This window comes from Theropithecus gelada, chromosome 2, assembly GCF_003255815.1.
Source record: "Theropithecus gelada isolate Dixy chromosome 2, Tgel_1.0, whole genome shotgun sequence".
Lineage (NCBI taxonomy): Eukaryota > Metazoa > Chordata > Mammalia > Primates > Cercopithecidae > Theropithecus > Theropithecus gelada.
The window spans coordinates 31,714,668-31,736,467 of NC_037669.1; the positions used below are offsets into that span (position 1 = coordinate 31,714,668).

The window sequence follows — 21,800 nt, forward strand, 5'->3', positions numbered from 1 at the left end:
CCAGCCTTACCACCTGGCCAATTACACCGCTACAAGGAAATCCTCCCCTTCCCCCAGGCAATCTGCTTATCATGAGCCTGTGATTAACCTCATTAACACACTGCGTTTACCACAGACGTCATTAGCAGTCAGACATGACTCAAAACCATTAAAAACAACAAGAACAGCCATTACCCAGTTCAGTGCAACCAGCCTGGTGCACCCCAGCTCTGGGCCTCGGGGAGCAGTTAGTCAGGCACCTTAGTCACGAGCTAAATGCACACCGGAAATGAGGCTGACATCCAGACCTCTTGTTCTCGGGTGCCTGGAGGATTACCCTCTGTGGCTAGCTATCCGGGGATGGCAGTCCAGGCCTTGTGAGCATGTGCAGGGCATTCCTCCAGGAAAAGATCACTAGTGCCTGGGACAGGGGAAAATATATTCCTTTAGAAACCTTCACAGCAGAGCTCTGAATTGGGACGGTCAAAATAGCAGTTTCCTATCCCACAGCTGCCTCCCAGAAACTAATTAATGCTGTGGATGTAGCTTGCTAATTATTTTCAACATCACCACCATCCTGAGCGGTCTCTGTGGAGACCAGTTGCCTCTGCAAAGTCTCCCCTGACTCAAGTGGCACGCTCCCCACTCTCCTGGGAAGGGCAGTTCCAGGCAGGACCAGCACACACGATCGAAAGTCTGTTTTCCCACAAATTAGTTCAGTTTTTTCTTTCAACTCCAAAAGCTGTCAATTTTGTAGTTACAGGAGACATAACTTCTAGACAGCACTTGCTGCTCGGTGCGAGAGTTCTCAGCCTGAGGTCCAAAGCTTCCCCGGGGGATATGAGGGCAGAATTTAAGAAGTCTTTAAATTTGGATGGGAAACAAAGTACGTATTCATTTTTACTAAAATTGAACTGAAAGTTAGTATACCCATTGATTATGAGGGCAGGCGGTGACCCACAGCAATCTTCGCCCTGTCTGATATTTATCTCCCTAGATGCGTCCGTCTCACATTTCGGTTATCGCAGGTATCCGAGATACCACTTATGCTCATCACTAACTCAGTTACTGGACTTATTAGACTTATACAACAAAATACGTCTATTGAATGCATTTATCATGCAGCACATACATTAACTTATTACAAACTTACTTAATATATTGATTGCTATATTTCCATATCATAGATTTTCTTTGTAATCCTGTATATTTTATGCATTCATTTAAAATGTGATTCTGAGAAGGGGGCCCATGATTTTAGTATACTTCCAAAGGCATTTATGCTAAAAAAAAAGTTAAGAATTTTTGAGTCAGACATATGGCAAGTGCTCTGTAAATCTTTGCTGATTTCCTAAAAATATATATTAATATAAACAGTTCTTGACTTTCCACATGATTATATTTTCTTGCCTTTTTCCTAGCAATCCATGTAAAATGGAGTTAACATTCAGCATTTTTATGGATTGCTCTCCTTTTTGTGTTTTGAATATTTCAGGTTCTTATTTTCTACCACTGTCCCTTCTACAAGCAGCATCCCTTTCTGTGGCCAGGAAAGAAGATTCCAGCGCCCTGGGCAAACACCACAAGTGTGCGCAAACTAATCCTCTTCTTGGAGACCACTCTGAGTGAGCGGGCCCCACGGGGCTCCTTCCACGTCTCCCAAGCGATCCTCACCCCCAGAGTGAAGACCATCGCCCGGGGCTTGGTTGGGGGCCTCAAGAACACGCTGGTTCATAGGTAAGAATTTGCTTCCACCCTACAAGGAAAGCTTTTTAAAAAACATTTATCTTGATCCTATTCTGAGTAAATAGCAACAAAGTCATGTAGTCTGAGGATTTAGAAAAACAACAAAACAAGCAAAATCTTTATATTTGAGAAAACCATGCAGTTGAGGTGGATTGTATTAACAAAGGATCTCTAAACACTTTGTTCATAAGTACACATCATACCATAAATACTGTACTCTCTAAATTTTGCTATAAGGCAAAGCACAGTGAGCCAACACCACGTCTGTTCATTACTGGCACCTGGCCACATGTGGTCCTGCCTATGCCTAGCAGCTGGCCCAGGCACTCATTTAAGAAGCATTAAATGTAGACCGCTGTCCTAGGTGCTAAGGATTCAGAGCTGGCCCTTCAAGAATTTGTTCTCCTTTCCTTGGTGACCATAAGTCACTGAAGAAGCAGCTTAGGATGCCACCCACCATGCCCATGCTGTAGCTTCAAATACTTCCTCAGGGCAGAATGGAGCCTGGCTGTACAATTAGGTAGGAGAAGCTTCAGGAATTTTGTATCAGATGGTGTTCCTTATCCTGGACACCAATGAATGATACATGTGCTCCAGGAAAAGGATGGTTTATTTGTATGCATGTTTGTGTGTGTGTGTGCACATATATGTGAGTATGTGTATGTGTGTGTCTATGTACCTGTACATGTATATGTGTATATGTATAAATATAAAAGGAATGTTATAAATACATTTGGATAACAGGGAATCCCTTGCAATCCAAGCTGAGGAAGCTAATAGGTTTGGGTAGCAAAAGATATTTACAAGAATCAGTTTGGTCCCTGAGTTTCAGGTTGATGAACAGAGTTCAGATAATGGAAGATTCATCCAAAAACATGTTTCTGTTTATTTGGTCCAGAGTTTAGGTAACATGAGTTCAGGTAACAGCAGTTCACCTAGCAGGAGTTTAGAGAGCAGGACTGGATTTTTCTTTCTTTGTGAGAGCTCCTGATTATGTCAACCATGGACAAAACCAGAAAGTCTTTTCTGTGTGGCTCTACTAAGTCTTGACTGAATTCGTTATGCTGAACTTGAAAAAGTGAATTTTATAAACCAGTACTTTATCTCTTTGAAAGATCCCGAATTAGAAGCTTTATTGTTTTAATAATATATGTTCGTGTATCCACACTGTTTTCCTCGTGCCTCTGGTATATTTGTAGATCAACATTATTTATATATTCAGTCAACAAACATTGGGTACCTAGGAAGAGCTAGGTACAAAGATTCAAGGTGAATAATATACTGTCTGCTGTCAAGAAACTCACAGTCTAGCAGTAGAAACTGGCATGAAAATTTCTATAAAGCAATGTCAAATACCACTGTAAAGAAGTCTGTGCAGACAGCAATACTAATAAGGGAGAGGGAGTATTTAAAAAACTAAAGATAAGTTATATCTGTACACCATATTCTGATTATCAAATGCCTTTTTGCAGATGATTTCATTTGATTCTTAAGTCAGCCTCTAGGATGGCACATTGTCTACAGCATATTATCATCCCCTCTTTAGATGGGATTCAGGGAGCTTAAGTGACCCCAATCCATACAGCTAGTAAAAGTCAAGAATGCCTCTCAGACTCTGGCCTTCTGACCGTCAGACCACTGCCCTTTTCAGCGTTGGACACTGACTTGGATACTGCATATTTTCCTGCTTATTCTTTTCTGCTCCACAGGTCTTAAGTTGTCTTATTAGTACCTGAATCTGAATCTGGTAATATCTCACAGGTTACAACTGGTAACCCACAATGTCACCAAGCTTTTTATACCGGTGCATTCCTAAAACTCTAATCTGGCTGCGAGTGACACACTGGCTCTTTCCTTTATGATGAGAGATAATGATGCTGGCATGCGCCCAAAGCCAAGGGATCCTACTACGCCAGAGCCCTTGCACTGCTGGTAGCAGCAAGCCAATGTCCCCAGGCTTGGAAAGATACTTTCTTTGGCATCTCGCCCCCTGCCGGCCATAAGAATGTTACAAGTATGCATCATGCATTCCTAGCCCTGCATATCAACTGAAGGGGGAAAATACAGCTCTGGTTGAGTTTGTTCCAAAAGGCCGGTGCAGAGTGTGGCTGTCATTTCCTCTGGGCTGTTGAACAAACATAGGACCTTCCCCTGTGTACCAGTACCCAGAGGGTCTGTCCTAACAACTGGTCGCTGGCACTGGTGGTCAGCTGAAACCAAGAAGAAAAAGACAGGGTATGTTTTCTTACAAATGTAGAGGTAGTTTCTCAGCAGGGATTTAACCCCCTAACTCTTCGATAAACTTTGGAGCTAAGATCTTGTTCATTTTGGTTCAACACCATAGAAGGAAGCCAAAGAAATACAGCCATCTGACTTAATTTCCATGGTGGTTTCTTCCAGACTTATAGAAACCTGAAATTCAGGTTCATGGCACTCCCACTGAAATCAAATGAAAATGCTTTGCCTCAGCCTGAGGACAGAGCATCCATGAACTCCAGAAGGGAACATGGACTGAAATCAGAAGGCCTGAGAGTGCAGCCTGACATGCTCCCTGTTCCAGGGTGCGTTGTTTTGTGCCCCATCCCATCCCCGCCATCCCCAAGTTCACATATTGAAGTCCCAACTCCCGGTTACCTCAGAATGTGGCTACCTTTGCAGATGCGGTCTTTAAAGAGGTAATTAAGTCAAAGCGAGGATGTTAGGGTGAGCCCTAATCCATTCTAGCTGGTATCCTTAAAAGCAAAGGAAATTTAGACACACAAAGAGACACCACAGATGTGTGTTCACAGAGGAAAGGCCATGTGAGAATGCAATTAAGAAGGCGGCCGTCTGCAAGCCAAGGACAGAGGCATCAGGAGAAACAAAATCTGACGACACTTTGATCTTGGATGTCCAACTTCTAAAACAAGAGAAAATACATTTCTGTCGTTTAAGCCAACCAGTATGTGTTATTTTGCTATGGTAGCCCTAGCAAACCAATGCAGTCCCTGAGCAACAGGGTGGCCTTGGACAAGTTTTCTGAGGTCTCTGAGCTGTGATTTTCTCACCAGTTAAACAGGATTAATAATACCTCATCAGATTGTAGCCTTAACATGAAAATGCCAGCCACAGTGGCTGGCACAAAACAGACATGCCATCCCTATTTGTAAAGATACTCAGGAACACCATGGACCACCCTGGTTCCCAGCTGGGCCCCAAGGTCAAAGGGAAGTTTTTAACCTCCTGCTCTGCCATCCATGGGAACTGTTGCCTCACAGGCCTGTCAGCACTGTCAGGTTCAACCTTTTGCACAGATCCCTTGTCCTGATAAATACCAAGAGTTGAGAAAATAAAGTAGCTCCTCTTCACAGTGGGTTCTGCATTTCCCCTTCTTTGTACTTAATCCTGATTATTTGATCCTTGCCTTGGAGAAGGTTGACACATGCTACCCGAAGCTGACACAGAGCTCTTTGTCACCGGAAACCACAGGTACATACCTTTCACCACATTTCTCTGCTCAGGCTCCAGGGATCCTCCAATGTGAGGAGGCTCTGGCTGCAGTGGCTGGAGTTGCCCCAAGCCTTCAAGGCTCATCTCCCGGTGAGGACCAGCAGAGGGCGCCTGCACCTCATACTTCAACACTGACTCAGGTTTTTAAAATGAAGTCTTGACTCTATCAGGCCTGATCAGTACTACTGTGTCATTGGTGTGGGTCATTGGTCTATCTTTAAGGAAGTCTGTATTTGCAGCTTCTCATTTCCAAACCACAACATGTTGTCACCTAAGCAGTAGGATGTGACCTCTTTAAGGTGTAGTTTCTTACCCCCAGCCAGCAAATATTTCTACCTCACTCTTCCAGTTATGATTCCTTCCCCCCCGCCTTTTTTTTTTTTACCACACTTACCATATCACAGGAACTCTTCTAAACACTTTACATGTATTATTTTGTTTAATTCCCCAAAAATCTGTATGAAGCATTATTATCTCCATTTTACAGAGGGAGAGGCAGAGGGACCACCAACTTCAGTAAGCTAAAGTCATACCGAGATGATTAAGTCTTCAGGAGTCCCCGTTCAAAATGGAAGTACCCCTGGGAGGGTGGTCTATTAAGTAATAATCAGCTATTAATATAAAAATATAGGCCAGGCACAGTGGCTCCCGCCTGTAATCCCAGCACTTTGGGAGGCCAAAGTGGGCGGATCACGAGGTCAGGAGATCGAGACCATCCTGGCTAACACGGTGTACCCTAACTCTACTAAAAATATAAAAAATTAGCTGGGCGTGGTGGCGGGCACCTGTGGTCCCAGCTACTTGGGAGACTGAGGCAGGAGAATGGCAGGAACCCGGGAGGCGGAGCTTGCAGTGAGCCGAGATGCCACCACCCTCCAGCCTGGGCGACTGAGCGAGACTCTGTCTCAAAAAAAAAAAGATAGATAGATAGATGGATTTATGATACGTGTTTTAGCCCGTGGCTGATTGTAGAGTCCACTGAGAGAGGGAGGAGACCCAGGACTGATTATAGTTGTTACGGTAGGAGAAAAAGAAAGCAGAGAAGGACAAAATGCTACCAAGGTCTGAACAGGGCTGTCTGGAAAACTGGGGAGTCAAGATATGTGCTGATGAAAGAAGGGCAGGCAGCGTCGAGGGAGAGAAGGAAGAGAGGATGACAGTCAAAGAGAGAGGTACCCAAAGAAGAGAAAGTGGCCAATTAAGATAATTAACTTTACTTATTCTCATTTTTGACCTAGACCAGATCTTCCTAAAAAATCTCTAATTCCTTAACCAAAACTTGAGCCTTAGTTTTTTTCTGTCTTCCTTAAAGCATTCTCAGCCTACTGAGTATGTACTGAGCTGTTTTTACTATGATGTAAACTGTGAGTACACTTTATTGCTTTCTTCTCTACGCTGCCTGTGGTAGTTTACACTTTCTACTAATGCAGAAATGATCACACTGAATTGTCATTATTCATTTATGTCACTAAACAATTGGCTGTTACCTAGGAAGCCTTTGATTAATAAAATGAGACTGAAAGACCATCAGTGAGACAACTGATTAAGTATTGGTCTATTAAGAAGCCATACTTAGTGATCGAATAACTGTATATCCATATGAAAAAAGTAAGCTTTGACCTCCTACTTTATACCATATACAAAAATCAATTTGAGATGGTTCTTAGAGCTAAACCTAAGCTAAAAACCGTAAAGCTTTTAGAAGAAAACATAGATATGTTTGTAAATTGAGAGTGAACTTAAATGGTTCTTAGATCACAGAAGCCATAAAAGAAAAAAATGGACAAACTAGAATCCATAAAATTAAGGAATTTGGCTCATCAAAATGTGTCACTGAGAAAACTGACAGACAAGCTATAGACTAGGAGAAAATATTCACAAAATACATCTGACAAAAGACCAGTATCTAGGCTATATAAATAACTTCTACAACTCAACAATTTTTTAAAAGAAAATGAAAAAATGAGTAAGAGAATTGAACAGGTAACAGTTTTACTCATAATATCCAAAAAACTGGCAATAGCCCAAGTGTCCGTCCAGCCAGTGTAGGAAAATGGATAAACTAACTGCAGTATATACATACAATGGAATTCTCTACGTTGATTTTAAAAGACAGTGAACCACTGATACATGCAGCAACATGGATGAATTTCAGAACAATTATGCCAAGTGAAAACTCACATGAAATAATATATTTTTCATGGCTTATATGAAGTTTTAAAACAGGCGAATCTAATCTACAGTGGGAAAAAAATCAGTGTAATTGTTGCCTCAGGGAGGATGGGGTAGGTGTTGATGAGGACAGTGCTTGCAGGAACTTTCTGGAGTACCAGTTATGTTCTATACCTTGATATGAGTTTGAATTCTGTGTATGTATTTGTCAAAACTTGGCAAGTGTACCATTAAGATTTGTGAATTTTATTGAGTGTAAACTTTATGTTAAAAGAAGAACAAATTAAAAACAGATTTGAACTCCAGTTAATCATATGCATGCTGAAGTACTTAGGAAATGTGTATAGATGCTTGCAGTTGGAACATGTCAAAAATCCAAGATGGACTGATGGAAGGATAATGACAGATTGATGGATAGATACGTAGTAAGCAAGTATAGTTAATGGTGGGATCTAGGTGGTGGATATATTTGCTGCAAAATTCTTTCAGCGTTGCCATATGTCTGAATATTTTCATGATGAAAAAAATTAAAGAACCCATTAAAACTAAGGCTCTTGGTCTTAGTTTTTCTTTTTCTTTTCTTTTTCTGGTTTTTGTTTGTTTGTTTGTTTGTTTGTTTGTTTTTGAGACAGAGTCTCACTCTGTCACCCAACTGGAGTGCAGATCTTGGCTAACCGCAGCCTCGACCTCCCAGGCTCAGGTGACTCCCCCTCCTCAGAAACAAGGTTTCACCATGTTTCCCAGGCTGATCTCAAACTCCTGGATTCAAGTGATCCACCTGCCTCAGCCTCCCAAAGTGCCAGGATTACAGGCGTGAGCCACCGCACTTGGCCTGATCTTAGTTTTTCAAGTTCCTGTTGACATGGTATTTCTTTGATGCTTGAAGCAAATAATCTCCTCTTCCAGCAGGGAAACCCTGGAAAGTGTAATTTTGTAATGGAATAGAGAGCACTTCATCCCTGAAGGAGATATAAAGCTTAAATGGAAATACCTCTGAAAGCTTGTGCTCTTATTAACATACTTTTGTTATATTAAGGGAAATGTTTTATGTCCATGTCTGGAGAAGTCCTTCTAAGCTGTACTGTATCCACTCTCTTCCTCCAACACTTTCCTCTGTATAGGAATCTTCCTGCCATCCTGGACTGGGTGAAAACTCAGAAACCTGGAGCCATGGGTGTCAACATCATCACGTCTGACTTCGTGGACCTGGTGGACTTTGCTGCGACTGTCATCAAGTTGAATGACCTCCTACAGGAGGACACAGCTCTAGCTAAATGCTGATTTAATTTTTAATTTAACCTTAATGTTGAATTTGTTGATCCAGGGTAGAGTTCTGAAGGATGTCCTGTTCGGATGGCCCCTGGGCAGTGATGGTGAAGTAAGAGGAAGATGGCTTCTTTTTCTCCCTTCCTCACAGGGCCATTTAGATAAAATTACAGGGCTATTAATTGCATTTTTCCCAAATGAGACTTTTTTAAAAACTTAAGTCCAAGGGAAGAAAGCATGCTTCATGTGACCAAGGTCAGGACCTCCCCAGTGGCTTATGGTGGTGAATGGAATTTGGAAATAGGATCTCTAGGACCCATTGGGGTATTGAGTGTCCCCCTAATTGGCCCCGCTCCCTATTGTCTTCTGGGGTGCTGTGTTTGAGCCAGTGAGAAAGTGGAACCAGAAACACATTCCTGGTGAAAAAGACTGGCTCATTGCAGGTGTGGACCACTATCGGGGTGGATCTAACATCAGCCTGGGGCTCTGAGGGGGAAAAGAGCCAAGCACCAGTTCTCTCTAGGATTGTTGGATGTCACCACTTCTCTGAAAGTAGGACTCATTTATCACTAAGATGTTTAAAACACAAGCTGTTCTTGCATAGCGTATGCTGGTAACTGGTCACCTTCATTCTTCAGATAAACAGTGCATACTACCCTTAGTATCAGAAATATGCTTCCCAGTTTTAAAACTTGGATTCCTTTCTATTTCTTTTGGCCCCTTCTTAAAAGTGAAAAGAACAATGGTGGAAGATCTTTTCAGCATGGGGCCCAACAAGAGATAGACATGCATGTTTGTTGCATGCCTGATATCTTTTATTTAATTCTACAGCTTTTCCAGAATGGCTGCCAGGTAGAGCACCTGCATCATTTTGGCAAAGTCCTCTTTGCAGTGGGGTCTTCAAGCCTGATCTTGGAATTGCATTTTATTATTGTCTGCCTAGGACTCAGGTCTGCGCTGTGGGACACAACGCGAAGTGGAGGGCACCTTATCCGTGGCACCATGGAAGCAGGTGCAGGATGCATGGGAAAGTGCAATGGCATTAAAGGAGGAAGCTCCAAGTGGGTTTGGAGCCATTCTGTAACTCCTTGAAAACAAGACTACCTCGGGGATATTTGGGATGACTCGTGTGTCACCAAGTGATGATAAATACCTAGTGCTGGAACATTTCCAGTCCTTCTCTTGATGGTTCTACTTTCTGCAGGTTGTTTTGAGCCTACCAATCACTACTGCATGAGGGCTTTGAAACTCAAGAGGGGATATTTTTTTTTTATTGATAAGAGGTGCTTATCTATAAAGGGGCCCTCTTGTGTTTTGATTGACTTATTTATTTATTTATTTATTAATACATTAAATATCTGCCGTGCTTCTTACATCAAGAGCACTCACACAGGAGCTTACTGCACTTTTCTTATCCAGGATAGATGCTGCTATGGTCTTTCTCTCCTGAACAGGACCATGCATCTCAGGGCTGTGAGTGACCCCTGACTCTGTTGTTCATGTCCTGGCTCCCCCAGTCCTCCTGGGGACAGTATACATGTGTGGATGTGGCCTAGATCTGAGAAGTCACTACCAAGCCATGCCCATGAATGAAGATAAAATGGGTCGTGAAGAACTATTCGTTCATAAGTAGACCCTCCGGAAGAGTGGTGAAAAGAAAGGACCTAGAAAGAAAACTAGGCATGGAAGTGTGTGCACTTTTCTGCTCCTCAGCACCATCTGAGAATCCCTAAGGAAGTGGCAGCTTCTGGATTCTTAAGAAGGAAATATAAACATGGAGTCCCGAATGGATGTATGCATTTATAAAGATTGTCAGACTCTTCTTCTAGCAGTTTCCTGTTTCTGTCTTTTGATGCCCATAGATGGATTTTGCATGTTGCTTGCAGAGAGGGGTGTCCTAGGTGAGCTACTAAAAGCACATGCACACCCCCGACTCTTGGTCTTCCACCCTATACTTTCTGTAAAATAATTTAAGCCCTCGCTTTTAGCTTGCACACCTTGAGGAGGTCATAATAGAAATGCCTCTGGGAAAATCTGGTTGAACTTTCCTTTTTTTGCATTTGAACCCCTCCTCAAAGGATTTTCTGAAATAATGTCAAATTCTGTAGGGCCTTCTGTGCATAAGAGTAAGAAAGTGTGTTCCCTTGCTTTCTAAACTTTCCTTCAATTCTGATGCTAAACCCTCACGACAAGCTCTGAAATCCCTGGTCTACCCTCAGGGTTTTATTTTTGTTGTTGTTGTTTCATTTTGCTTTTGTTTTTAATTTTTGGTCAATTGCTAGGGGCTAGATCATTTCCCCACTTTTTACCCTTTGTTACTTGGCAAAGAGAAAAGGAGGCAAGAGGAGAATTACTGTTCTCTGTTTTATTTGAGCCTCGGCTTTGTCCAGGTGTTTGGTGCTATGAGGTCAGGTGTGTTGACAAGTATCTACACAGGATGCCAGTAACATCCAAGGGCTGCTGACTGTTCCTTGAAATGTTTACATGATTTTGTCCTTTAGTTCTTAAATATATGGTTGCACTTCACTTCGGTTTTAACATTTAAGTGCACCTCAGTGTTTGCATGATAAATGTCATCAAGCACGACACAAAAGCCCAGAAAACTGTACCAAGGTTGCATGCACGGAGTCCTGCTCTGCGTGGTGCATGAGGTGCTTGCTCCTTCATGCTGCTTGGAGCTGCCAGCCTTGCCTGCAATTTGAAAAATCTGCACAAGAGTTCTGGGAGATAGGAGGATTATTTACAGTTTTCCCTTGATAAACACCTTGCATCGGCAGAATCTTTGACTCGAGAAAAAGTTGCTCAACATATTGTAAAGGATGTGTGCCTTCTGCTCCTTGAGCATAAGACCAGATAGGAGAACTCAGGCATGTGGGACAGAGGGAAAATAGATTTTAGGTTCATAACTCATTCTGCAACTGCAAACAATAAAATAGTGACCCAACCACATCACTTATTCTCACAAGTTCTAGAGACCTTTCAGATCAAAACAAGTCTCTCATACTTGCTCAGAACTAACTTGAAGATCAGCTAAGAAGCTACTTGATTGAGCCAAAAAGGACTTTAGTTTCACAGAATTTGAGGTCGTATTTATTCTGAAATGTAACTAAGCTATTCATGAGCTCCCTGGACCATTTCCCACACAGCCACATTTCCATGGCTTTGTGGCAAAGGGGACCATCAAAGGTTTTAGTTCGGTTAGAGTAGTGTTTACAGGCTTGAACTTTGAACCGTTTAGAGATACCACCATGATTTCATGGATACAGAAGGATTGGAGAGAGAGGTCGAGATGGACTTAATGGAAGGGAATAAGTTATTGAAGATTAAATTTTAAATTAGTGGCAGACCTCCAAGAGGGTCAAGCCAAAAAATTTTTTATATTTGCTGTATTAAACTCAATAGTAATTACGTTTAGTCATTTTCCTTAGCAGTGAATCTAAACCCTGAATTACTGAGAGCAGTTAAGCCACAGTCCCAGGATTTTATTATAAACTCAAGGAAAAGCACAAAATCTGAGCCCAGGTAATGATCCATCTTAGGAATCCTAGTTCTTTTTACATGATCTCATATTCATCCAAAGAAATTATGTCTCTTCTCAATAAGACAATGTAGTAGAGTATTCTGGAATTAAATGCAGTTTTATGGTGTGTCAGGATTTTCTATCTCTGGTTTTCAGAATCTTTCTGGTTTTCAGAAAGTGCTTCCCAATGAGACATTCTACCTCCCAGCTAGGAGGCTTAGCACAAAGCTAAAGGTGGAGCAACAGAAGAAATTCAGATGGAAATGAAACTACTTCTTCCTGGGAAGTAAAAGAGCTACAGGAAACCAGTCCGTCCTGCAGATTTAGTTCATACCACAGTTGAAGTTTGTGTGATGTTTCTTATTAGCTAATTTCAAGTTTTACTGTTAGATTCTAAGAAACAGAGTGGGCTAATGATTGGAGCACAGCCATGAGACCCCGCTCTGTTAGCTGAGCATGTGATCGTATGCTAAATCTTTCTTGGTTCCTTCATCTTTCAAGATGCTGTCTGCTACTTTAGTGCTGACTGACTTGCAAATCTTGGTTGACTAGCTCCCCAAAACATAAGGTCCCTAATGACTGGAGGCTGTGCAGATGTGCTATTCTTCCTTCTGTGGCTTGGGTGGAGAAGCTGCTTGGGCTTATTTCCCAACAGGGTGACTTACCTAGGAATGGCACCTTTGATGATCCATATAATGAAATGCGTAGAACTTAACGAAATCTGCCCACATGTATGTGGGCTCTGGAGAGGTGGGCTTTCCCAATACATGCTAAGTAGACTTGTTATGCCAAGAGGAAATGAATAGAAATGATAACATCAAATATCCAAACTGACAGGAAGTTTGTTTTGCATAGCATAGAACATGGTTGCCTTCTAAGTTCCACTAATGTTCCAGGATATCTTGGCCCTCTGCCTCAGGCTGCTGCCTGGTATTTGACACCATAGCTTTGTCACTTAAAACCATTGCCTTGGGACACACAGAGTGAACTGTTTGAGTGATAAGTCATTTAGCTAGAAACTTTACCCTTAATTTCAAATGATACCAAACAGCTCATTACTACCTACCCCAAGGGATACTCTCCATTGCTTCTGTATTCCCCAGTTTCCTTTTAGAAACAGGGACACCAATAGCACTAGAACCCTGAACAGGCCCTAACCCAGAAGAATACACTACAAAATGCAATTGATTTTCTCAAAATATCACAGTCTTAAACACTATACAAATAATTCAAGAAAACTCTCTCTACCCTACAGTGAATATAGTGTTCTATTATGTTCTCCAACAAAACTTTTTTAGGACTTTTCAAACTCATATCTAAGCCAAATAGTTTAGATAAATATTTACCCTTATATTTGGGGGGAATTCAGGCTCACACTTTGCCAAGGCAAGCCCATCAATAGTCTAGAGGCATATTTTGTGTCATTCCTTCCCGTCTCCTTCATAGAATACTACTTTTTCCTTTTGTATCCTGGCCATTCTCCATCATTGCTGATTATTGCTAACCACAGGATGCTGGCAAAGCTTACAGTGATAGGCATATGTGTTCGGTGATGTCCAATACACTCTTATCACAGTGGTTATTGCTTCTTACTCTTTTCAAATGCATTATTCTACCCCTCAACCTACATCCAATCATTAGAACTATACCTGATTAGAGCCCAGAACTTGGGACCAATACTTAATTCAAATAGCAGGGGCTTGATCACAAACATTAAGCCCAACAAGAAGCACAGCACTTTGAAAAGTCAAATAGGCCTTTGGTAGCTCTGTACATTTGCAATTTTACATTTGTTATTAGTTTATAGCACTAATAACAGTTTAGTCGTGAATCTATAGTCTCAATATGGTAAGTCTTAGAACATATTCTAGAAATAGTGGTACTTTGCTGCTATTATAGTTAGTAATTTATACCCCAATATAATAATAAGTATTAAATACAGATTGTGTATGCATTCTTTGTGTGTATATGCCAACTGTACTACTTAACCTCACTGATCAGCAATTAGAAAAATACAGAAATTGTCATAGTGAAAATAAGTCTTGGTCAATTCAGATGATACGTGACCCTGATAAATGCTCTAATAGATATGATATTTTGTCCTGTATTGTTTGTTTTACAGTATGGTGCATGTTGTTTGCTAAGTAAAATGATAATAATAATAAAGTATACCAATTTTAAGGTTATAATTAAAATTTTGCATATATGCTTCTTGATATTCTGAAATGTATTCTGTGGCTTAGTTATCTTATTCATATACATTTCACTTGGCTTTTTACCCCTAGGAAATGATTGTTCAAGTATGTATTTTGTCTTCTTTCTTGTAATTTTGATTAAACTGCTTACTTCAACTTACAACATTGTAAAGCCAGAATACCTCATTTTAACAGTGAAAAAAACATGATGACCTGATGTGTTCTCTTGTATTTGATTTGAACTACCTAAATAGGCTTAACCCCAATAATAAATATACAGTTTTGACAGGCACTTTTCCTTTGGTTGGATGATATTTTGTCATTGGTCCACTTCTAATTTTGTTTTAAAGAGTTATAAACTCGATGTCAATAAAACATCTTGTTATATAATATTGGACAAAAACTCTCTCGAGCATGTCTGACACATATTTGGATTAAGTAAACGTGCTTGCAGTCCCCAAGATTGAGCGGTGCGTGAAATGTGTACACAACCTTGACCCCATGCTTTTCCAAGCTTCATCCTTAGCAATTCAGTTATTTCCATTAAGCTTAGACCAGCTCTTATTGACATCCATACGCACATCCACACTGTACGCATGACCACCATCTCTACCCACATTAATTTGAGTGATTGCTAAAATGCCCAGAAATAAAACAATGCAGAGATAATATATTTGTGTATACAAAGAGTAAATAAGGGTGGACCTGCAGCTTCTGCTGCAATGAAGATGTCAATATCTTCCGCGTTTCTAATTATTTTTAATAGAATATCCAAGACCACTTAAGTGAATTCTGTGTTTCCCCTATCCTCTACAAAAATAATTGGTTGAGGTAAGACTTTTTTGTATGAATTTAGCAGAGATCAAATTAATTCTAAGTAACTATTAATTTCATATAGTCAAAGGTTTAAACAGGTAAGCAAGAATAATTACAAGTGTTGAAGTTACCACAGCAATTTAACAACATAGTCATATTCGGAATGTTAAACTTATATTTATAGCTATTGTTTAGTAAATCTATCATACGGTCCTCTGGTTGGTTTTACCACTTACAGTCAATCCTGTGCAGTTTTTAATAATAAATTGCATGATGTAGATAGGGCTGGGTCCAAACATAAGCAAAGTGTGTATAACCTGCATGGTGCAATTGCAAAGATACTACTGGCCTGCCTCAATTTCTGAACATATACTTGGATTTAAACATTGCCTCTATAACAATGGAGCTCTCACATTATGTATGAATTATTTTATATCATCTATTCACAGATTAATTTATCATATTACAACAAGGTTATGAACATTCTATTTAGCACAGAAGTTAAGTATAGGCATTTCAGAAGTGCACAGACCTGGGTGTCTATCTCAACTCCATACCCTGGCTGAGTAACCTTAGGCAAATTAACGTCTCTACCTACATAGAAGATAGGGCTAAAAATACCTACCATGAAGGGTAATTGAGAAGACAAAATAAGGAAATGCATAGAAAGCATTTTAGCACAGAGCATGGCACATACAAGAGTAGCTATTAGTCTTAGTAATAAGGGACTTTGCACCCTCCTCCTTCAAGTGGCACCCAACGATCCCTTCAACATGATAAACTTCGCGTTGATTGGTAGATGATTTAGCAGGAACTAATTAATGAGAGGTAAGTCAATATAAATTTGGACAGTGAAAGAAAATGTGAAAGCCCTTTGTGTGGCAAATTCTTGAGGCTCTGCAGTGGAAGGTCAAGGCAGCTGGATGGTGCTGAGTGATTAGACTTGGTCATTCATCTCTCTGTCTCTCTTTCTCTCTCTCTCTCTCTCTCTGGGTGTATATGTGTTTGTGTGTGTGTAGGTGAGAGAGCGATGGTTGTAAGGGGCAAAAAGTAGAACAGTAGGTGTGAGGAAGGCACTAGAGACGAAGTCCTGGGCTTTGGCTATTGGTGGTTTCCACCTCTGAAAGCTTCCTAATCTGGTGGTACTCATATTAATATATATTTCTGGACCTGATCCCTGAAGATTATGATTATTTATATGTTAGGGCATATCTTAGGAGGAATACTTAGAAATATATATTTTGGTGTGTAACCAGTTGGAGAGTTATTGAACCAAAAATGCATTACTCAGAATGTAGCATTTATGCCACAGGTGGTATGCAAGATGATGTAAGTTGGAAGATGGCCATATCCTTAAATAGCATTAATATCATTAATCACTTAATCAGTCCTGATTAGTCAAGAAAGAATTCTCAGTTTAGTAATGAAACCTCTCTATCCCTTGCTTATCAACCAAAACCAAAAAGGCGATAGTATCTAGCTAACATTTAATCTCATTTTGTTCGCACTGTGTTTATGTTGTAGTTACCTTCTCTTTGTAGCAGGCAGTCCTAGGTGTTCAATAGTGATATAAAGTCCCCTTTCAAAATAAATTTATCTAAGTTTTTTGAAGAGCCCACTGTGAAAAAGCTATGAGAATGACCTAAGTTTATGATCCTTTCCAGGTTGAATACAAAAATACAGTTAATTGTACCATTCATGTTTGCCTAGAACTGGGTTTGACTTTTTTCTTCCTAAATATTTCCTACTAACTAAATACATGAAGAAACGACCATTTGGAATAGAAAATTATCTGTTGTTTTTCATAAAGGAACTTCCTTTATGTTTCCTGTGGAAGTCCATGCTCAGATAATCTATCTCTGTGTTGTCCTGTAGAGCAGTTTAAACTAGGGAAAGAAAGGTCATGGAGTCACTGAGTCCCATCTATGGCTGAGCTTGACAAACAAGAAACGCAGAGCAAACTCCATTTCTTCAACTTTGAAACTGATTCCTTCTCTGTTAATCCCTGAGGTCAGGTTGCCTGAATGTCCTGGATTTTTGTTGTGTTTTTTTTTCCTGAGGAATTCTTCCTGATCAGCAAGACATGATCGTGTTTATCCCTCTGCAAATCTACTCGGTATGACCAAAGGAGTGTTATTATTTTTAAGATTTGAAACCTTTCATTCTCAGAGAGGGTGGGAGGTTGCAAGGGAGGGACAGTGGCCAAAGCCCATGTGCCTCAAACCTCACCCGGGATGGCCTGGATAAGTGCCAGTGAGACAAAAGCACTAGTCAGACCAGGGTGTTTTCACAGCTGGGCAGTGTTTTTGGACAGCATGGGTGGGGAGGAGGCCACAACAGTGTCAGCCTCTGTCCAGTAGCATCTTGCAATTGAGAGAAGCCTTAGGCAGGCAGATGGCTTTAATCTAAGGAACTAAGCATCTAAAGAATAGGATTTCTCCTGTAGAGAAAGGCCATAAGAAGCAATGTTCTTGTAAAAGGAGGCCACTGAATGCTGGTTTTTGTTTAACCTGAGAACTGAGCTGCTTTTTAGCCTGGAGACTTTCCTACCTTGATCCTCACTGGGCATTTGCACAATCCAGTTCCAGAAGGTGTTTCTAGGACCTCCATGAAGTGTAAGGAGATCTGGAAGAAAACATTAAGCTGCCTTTTGCAAAAACTTCCCCCACCAAAAACTTGTGAGTGTAGAACTAACTTACCCGTGTGAACATCAGAGGGGCAGTGGACTACTTCAGGGGGGCTGAAATGCCCCAAACTGACACATACAATTTTAGATGTATGTGCACTTTTTTCTGGTAGAGGACCCATAACTTGCATCAAATTCTCAAGGAATTTATCATCTTAAAATGTGATAAACCACTGCCTTTCAAATGCCTATAAGAATGCATTATCATTTAAATGTTATTAAGCAAGCAAAGCTGACTAATTGAGGCTAGCACTGGCAAGTCTTGGTCCTTCCTATAAAAAAAAAATCTAAGATGCTTGTAGAATTGTTCACTGTAGGTGCTCTGTTTCGAGAGGTAAGATTCAGATCGAACAACATGAAAAGAAATAGACTAGCCCAAGTTCAAGGGATCCTAAGGAATAGTTAGATGAGACCCAGCAAGAGAGTGTGGTCAGAGGAGCCAGCAGAACCAGGCACACTAGCAGACAAAAAATGGCAGGGGCACTATGTGAAGACTTGGGCACCACATTTCAGAGGGAAATTGGTAAATTGGAGCCTTCTTAGAGAAGAGCAACTTGGAGAGGGAAGGGTCCAGAAGTCATGTCACATGGAAAACTGGGGTAGTTGGAACAGGAAACATTTGGAGCAAGGTGACAGGGATATCTTCAAGTATTTTTAAATTGTTGCATGACTTGAGTTTAGAATATTACGGCTTTAGATATAGAAGGGATCAAAGAACATTTGTACAAGGCATTAATGTTATAGGAGAGAAAACTGAAAGCCAGAGAGAACCGACTGGCTAAGGCAAAGATGGGACTAGAATCCAGATTCTGATTCCCTTCCCAGTGCTGTTTGCCACCATTTCCAGCTGCCTCCCCGAGTGCCTTATGTGCAGGGAAGAGCTAGGACCAATGAATGACCATTTTAAGAAGATCGAGCGATCTCATTGTTCAATGAGATCACTTGGACTCGGGAAGGGGAACATCACACACCGGGGCTTATCACGGGGAGGTGGGAGGGGGGAGGGATTGCACTGGGAGTTATACCTGATGTAAATGACGAGTTGATGGGTGCTGACGAGTTGATGGGTGCAGCATGCCAACATGGCACAAGTATACATATGTAACAAACCTGTACATTATCCACATGTACCCTAGAACCTAAAGTATCATTAAAAAAAAAAAAAAAAAAAAAAAAAGAAGGTCGAGCTTAGCTTGATAAAGAGTATTCCTTTGTAGAATAGGAAGCTAAGTGAGACAGTGATCTCACCATCATAAAGAGTATTTCTCAGGGAATGTGTATTCATGTTCTATAGTCCCTATAAAAATTTACCACAAACTCAGTACTTACAACAGTAGTTTAAAATGGTCAGTGTGGCCATGCTCCTTCTGGAGGCCCTAGAGTAGAATCCAGTTCCTTGCCTTTTCAGCTTCTAGAAGCGACCTGCATTCCTTAGTTCATGGCCCCTTCCTCCAAAGCCAGCAGCATAGCAATCGCTCACCCTGCTTCTGTCATCACATCTTTCTTTTTTTTTTTTTTTTTGAGACGGAGTCTCGCTCTGTTGTCCAGGCTGGAGTGCAGTGGGGCGATCTCCGCTTACTGTAAGCTCCACCTCTTGGGTTCACACCATTCTCCTGCCACAGCCTCCCGAGTACCTGGGACTACAGGTGCCCGTCACCACGTCCAGCTAATTTTTTGTATTTTTAGTATAGACAGGGTTTCACCGTGTAGGCCAGGATGGTCTCAATCTCCTGACCTCATGATCTGCCCGCCTTGGCCTCCCAAAGTGCTGGGATTACAGGCCATCACCTCTCTTTGTCTTATTCTGACCTTTCATAAAGACCCCTGTGATTACACTGGGCCCACCTGGATAAGCCAGGATAATCTCCCATCTGAAGATCCTTAACTTGACCACGTCTGCAAAGTCCCCTTTACCATGTAAGATAACATACTCGTAGATTCTGAAGATTAGGATGTGGACATTTTTGGGGGGCTATAACTCAACCTACCACAGAATGTATGGAAAGGTTTACTGATGCTGGTGCAGGTCTTAGAGCAGATCTGGATTCAATTCTTGGCTTCAGCACCTACTAGTTGCAGGACCATTACCCCTTTGAGCCTTTGTTCCCTCATGCATAAAAAAGAAATAAAATCTCAACATTACCATGAGGATTTGTGGTAATATTCATGAAATGCGTAACATATAACATTCTCTCAATGAATGGTAGCCATATTTATTTGAAAAACTGCCAGATGCTTCTCACCATACAAGAATTTAATAGAAGAAACTCCATTATTAAAATGGGACATTTGATAAAGTGACCTGCAGATCTCCCTCTGAGATGGCTAAAATCTAAAGGAATAAAAATTTCGTTTCCTCTATAAACTATTCTCAGGGCCTCTTGTCCACTTCCCAGATGCAGTTACAAAGGAATCACTTTTCTGGATAGCCAATGGCTATCAGACTGTGCTTTCTGCCCCCTACAGTCCTGCCATCTGATTTTGCCGTGCAGCTCTGGTTGAATTTAAACAGGATTAGGAGTCTGTCCTGGTGTGTAATGATTGGCTAGACCAGGTGGCTGAGGCCAGGGCAGACTCCCTCCTTCACATCTGTCAACATACCTGGCTGCAAGCAAGTTGCTGCCTGTGACCACTGTCTGCAGAGGCCAGAGAGAGCAGGAAAGGAAGTGGAAAGGAACACCTCACCTTCATGCTTGGGGAAAAGGAGAAACCTGTGTTAATGTGTCTTCCCAATGTTCCACTCTCTTCAGCAATGGTTGGAAGAGCCATGGGTCATCTCTGCTGAGTCAGGAAAGAAGCTGAGGGAAGAGTCAGGATTGAAAAGCAGCAGACAAGGTAGGTGATCTCTCGGGTCATTGGCCCTTCTCTCATGATCACAAAATGGGCACCGTACACAGCCTTGTCACCAGAGTGTCTCTGAGGATGGTCTGCTGAAGGAGATATGGTAGACCTGGGTATGTGTCTGAATTCAGTCATTTTTCCATCAGCCTGTTCTGGAAAGCAGGCTGTATTTTCCTTCTGTCTTCTATCTCTTCTGAAAATTGTTGTTGCCCCTGTACGTATTTCAGAAACTTGGAAGGTTTAAAAAAATTTTTCATTATAACAAATTATATGTGTGATTTGTTAAAATGATTTCATTGGTGGTAGCTCCACAAGCATGGTTTTGTTCCAGAATTTTCCTTGCATAATTTTTTTCCATTTTCAAGACATACCAGAGAGGACAGTGTAAGTATATTGTAGTACATGGTATAGAATAATATATTCTGAGAAATATACGGTCCACTCACAGGGCTGTCAATCTCATATGACAGACTCTTTCAGGAAGTCATGTGTATTTTTCTGCTTTGGAACCTAGAGAGTTAAAAGTTCTGAAATTACTGGAGCAGAATCAAGCCTATTTACCTAAGCTTATCACATCGGCAGCCAGGTCAATCATTTACTGGGACTAGGCTGCTTCTTACCCTGAGTGGAGGACCACCAAAGCCTTTGCTGGCCTGAGTCCCTCTGTAGAAAAGACATGGGAAACACAGAAGAAATGCTTCTCTGAAGCTATAGTCCAGATTCTCTTCTCACCAGAAGTAAGTTTTTCTCCTTCCTAGAATAGTAAATATCCCAAGGCCTCCCCTCCCCAGCTCAATGATAAACAAGCATGAGCAAAACTAATACGCAAACCTGATACCAATGCCACTTTAGGTACAGAGCTTGTGGCTGTGGAGGGAGCTTCCCTCATCACTGGAGGTCTATGAGGAAGAAGGAGATGATAACTATGAAACAAGTTATTGAGTGATTCTTGAGGAAGAATAAAGTTATAAAGTAATCACCAAGGAAAACATAGAAATTTTCCCCTTCAAGTCTATACATTCTAGAAATATGTTATTTTTATCAAATATGATTCACTCTTCCTTAAGTCTGAATATAATTCCTCTAATTG

At 41.1% G+C, this 21,800-nt stretch overlaps 2 protein-coding genes across 3 annotated transcripts in view; both read left to right on the forward strand.

Annotated features, from left to right (window-relative positions):
* PLCXD2 (phosphatidylinositol specific phospholipase C X domain containing 2) overlaps positions 1-21,800 on the forward strand; it is a 163,738-nt gene that overhangs the window by 38,373 nt on the left and 103,565 nt on the right. Inside the window, exons 3-4 of one of the 2 annotated variants that reach the window (XM_025376660.1) lie at positions 1,475-1,716; positions 20,620-20,704. In XM_025376660.1, the coding sequence (XP_025232445.1) occupies positions 1,475-1,716; positions 20,620-20,671 (294 nt within the window). In that variant the 3' untranslated portion in view covers positions 20,672-20,704. Of the gene's footprint in view, positions 1-1,474; positions 1,717-8,507; positions 8,735-20,619; positions 20,705-21,800 lie in introns of those variants that run through there. The other variant, XM_025376658.1, reaches the window with a different exon arrangement.
* Positions 20,479-21,800, forward strand: part of PHLDB2 (pleckstrin homology like domain family B member 2) — a 232,901-nt gene continuing 231,579 nt past the window's right edge. The window contains exon 1 of the mRNA XM_025376656.1: positions 20,479-20,704. The gene's annotated coding sequence lies outside the window, so the exon portion shown is untranslated. The remainder of the gene's footprint in view (positions 20,705-21,800) is intronic.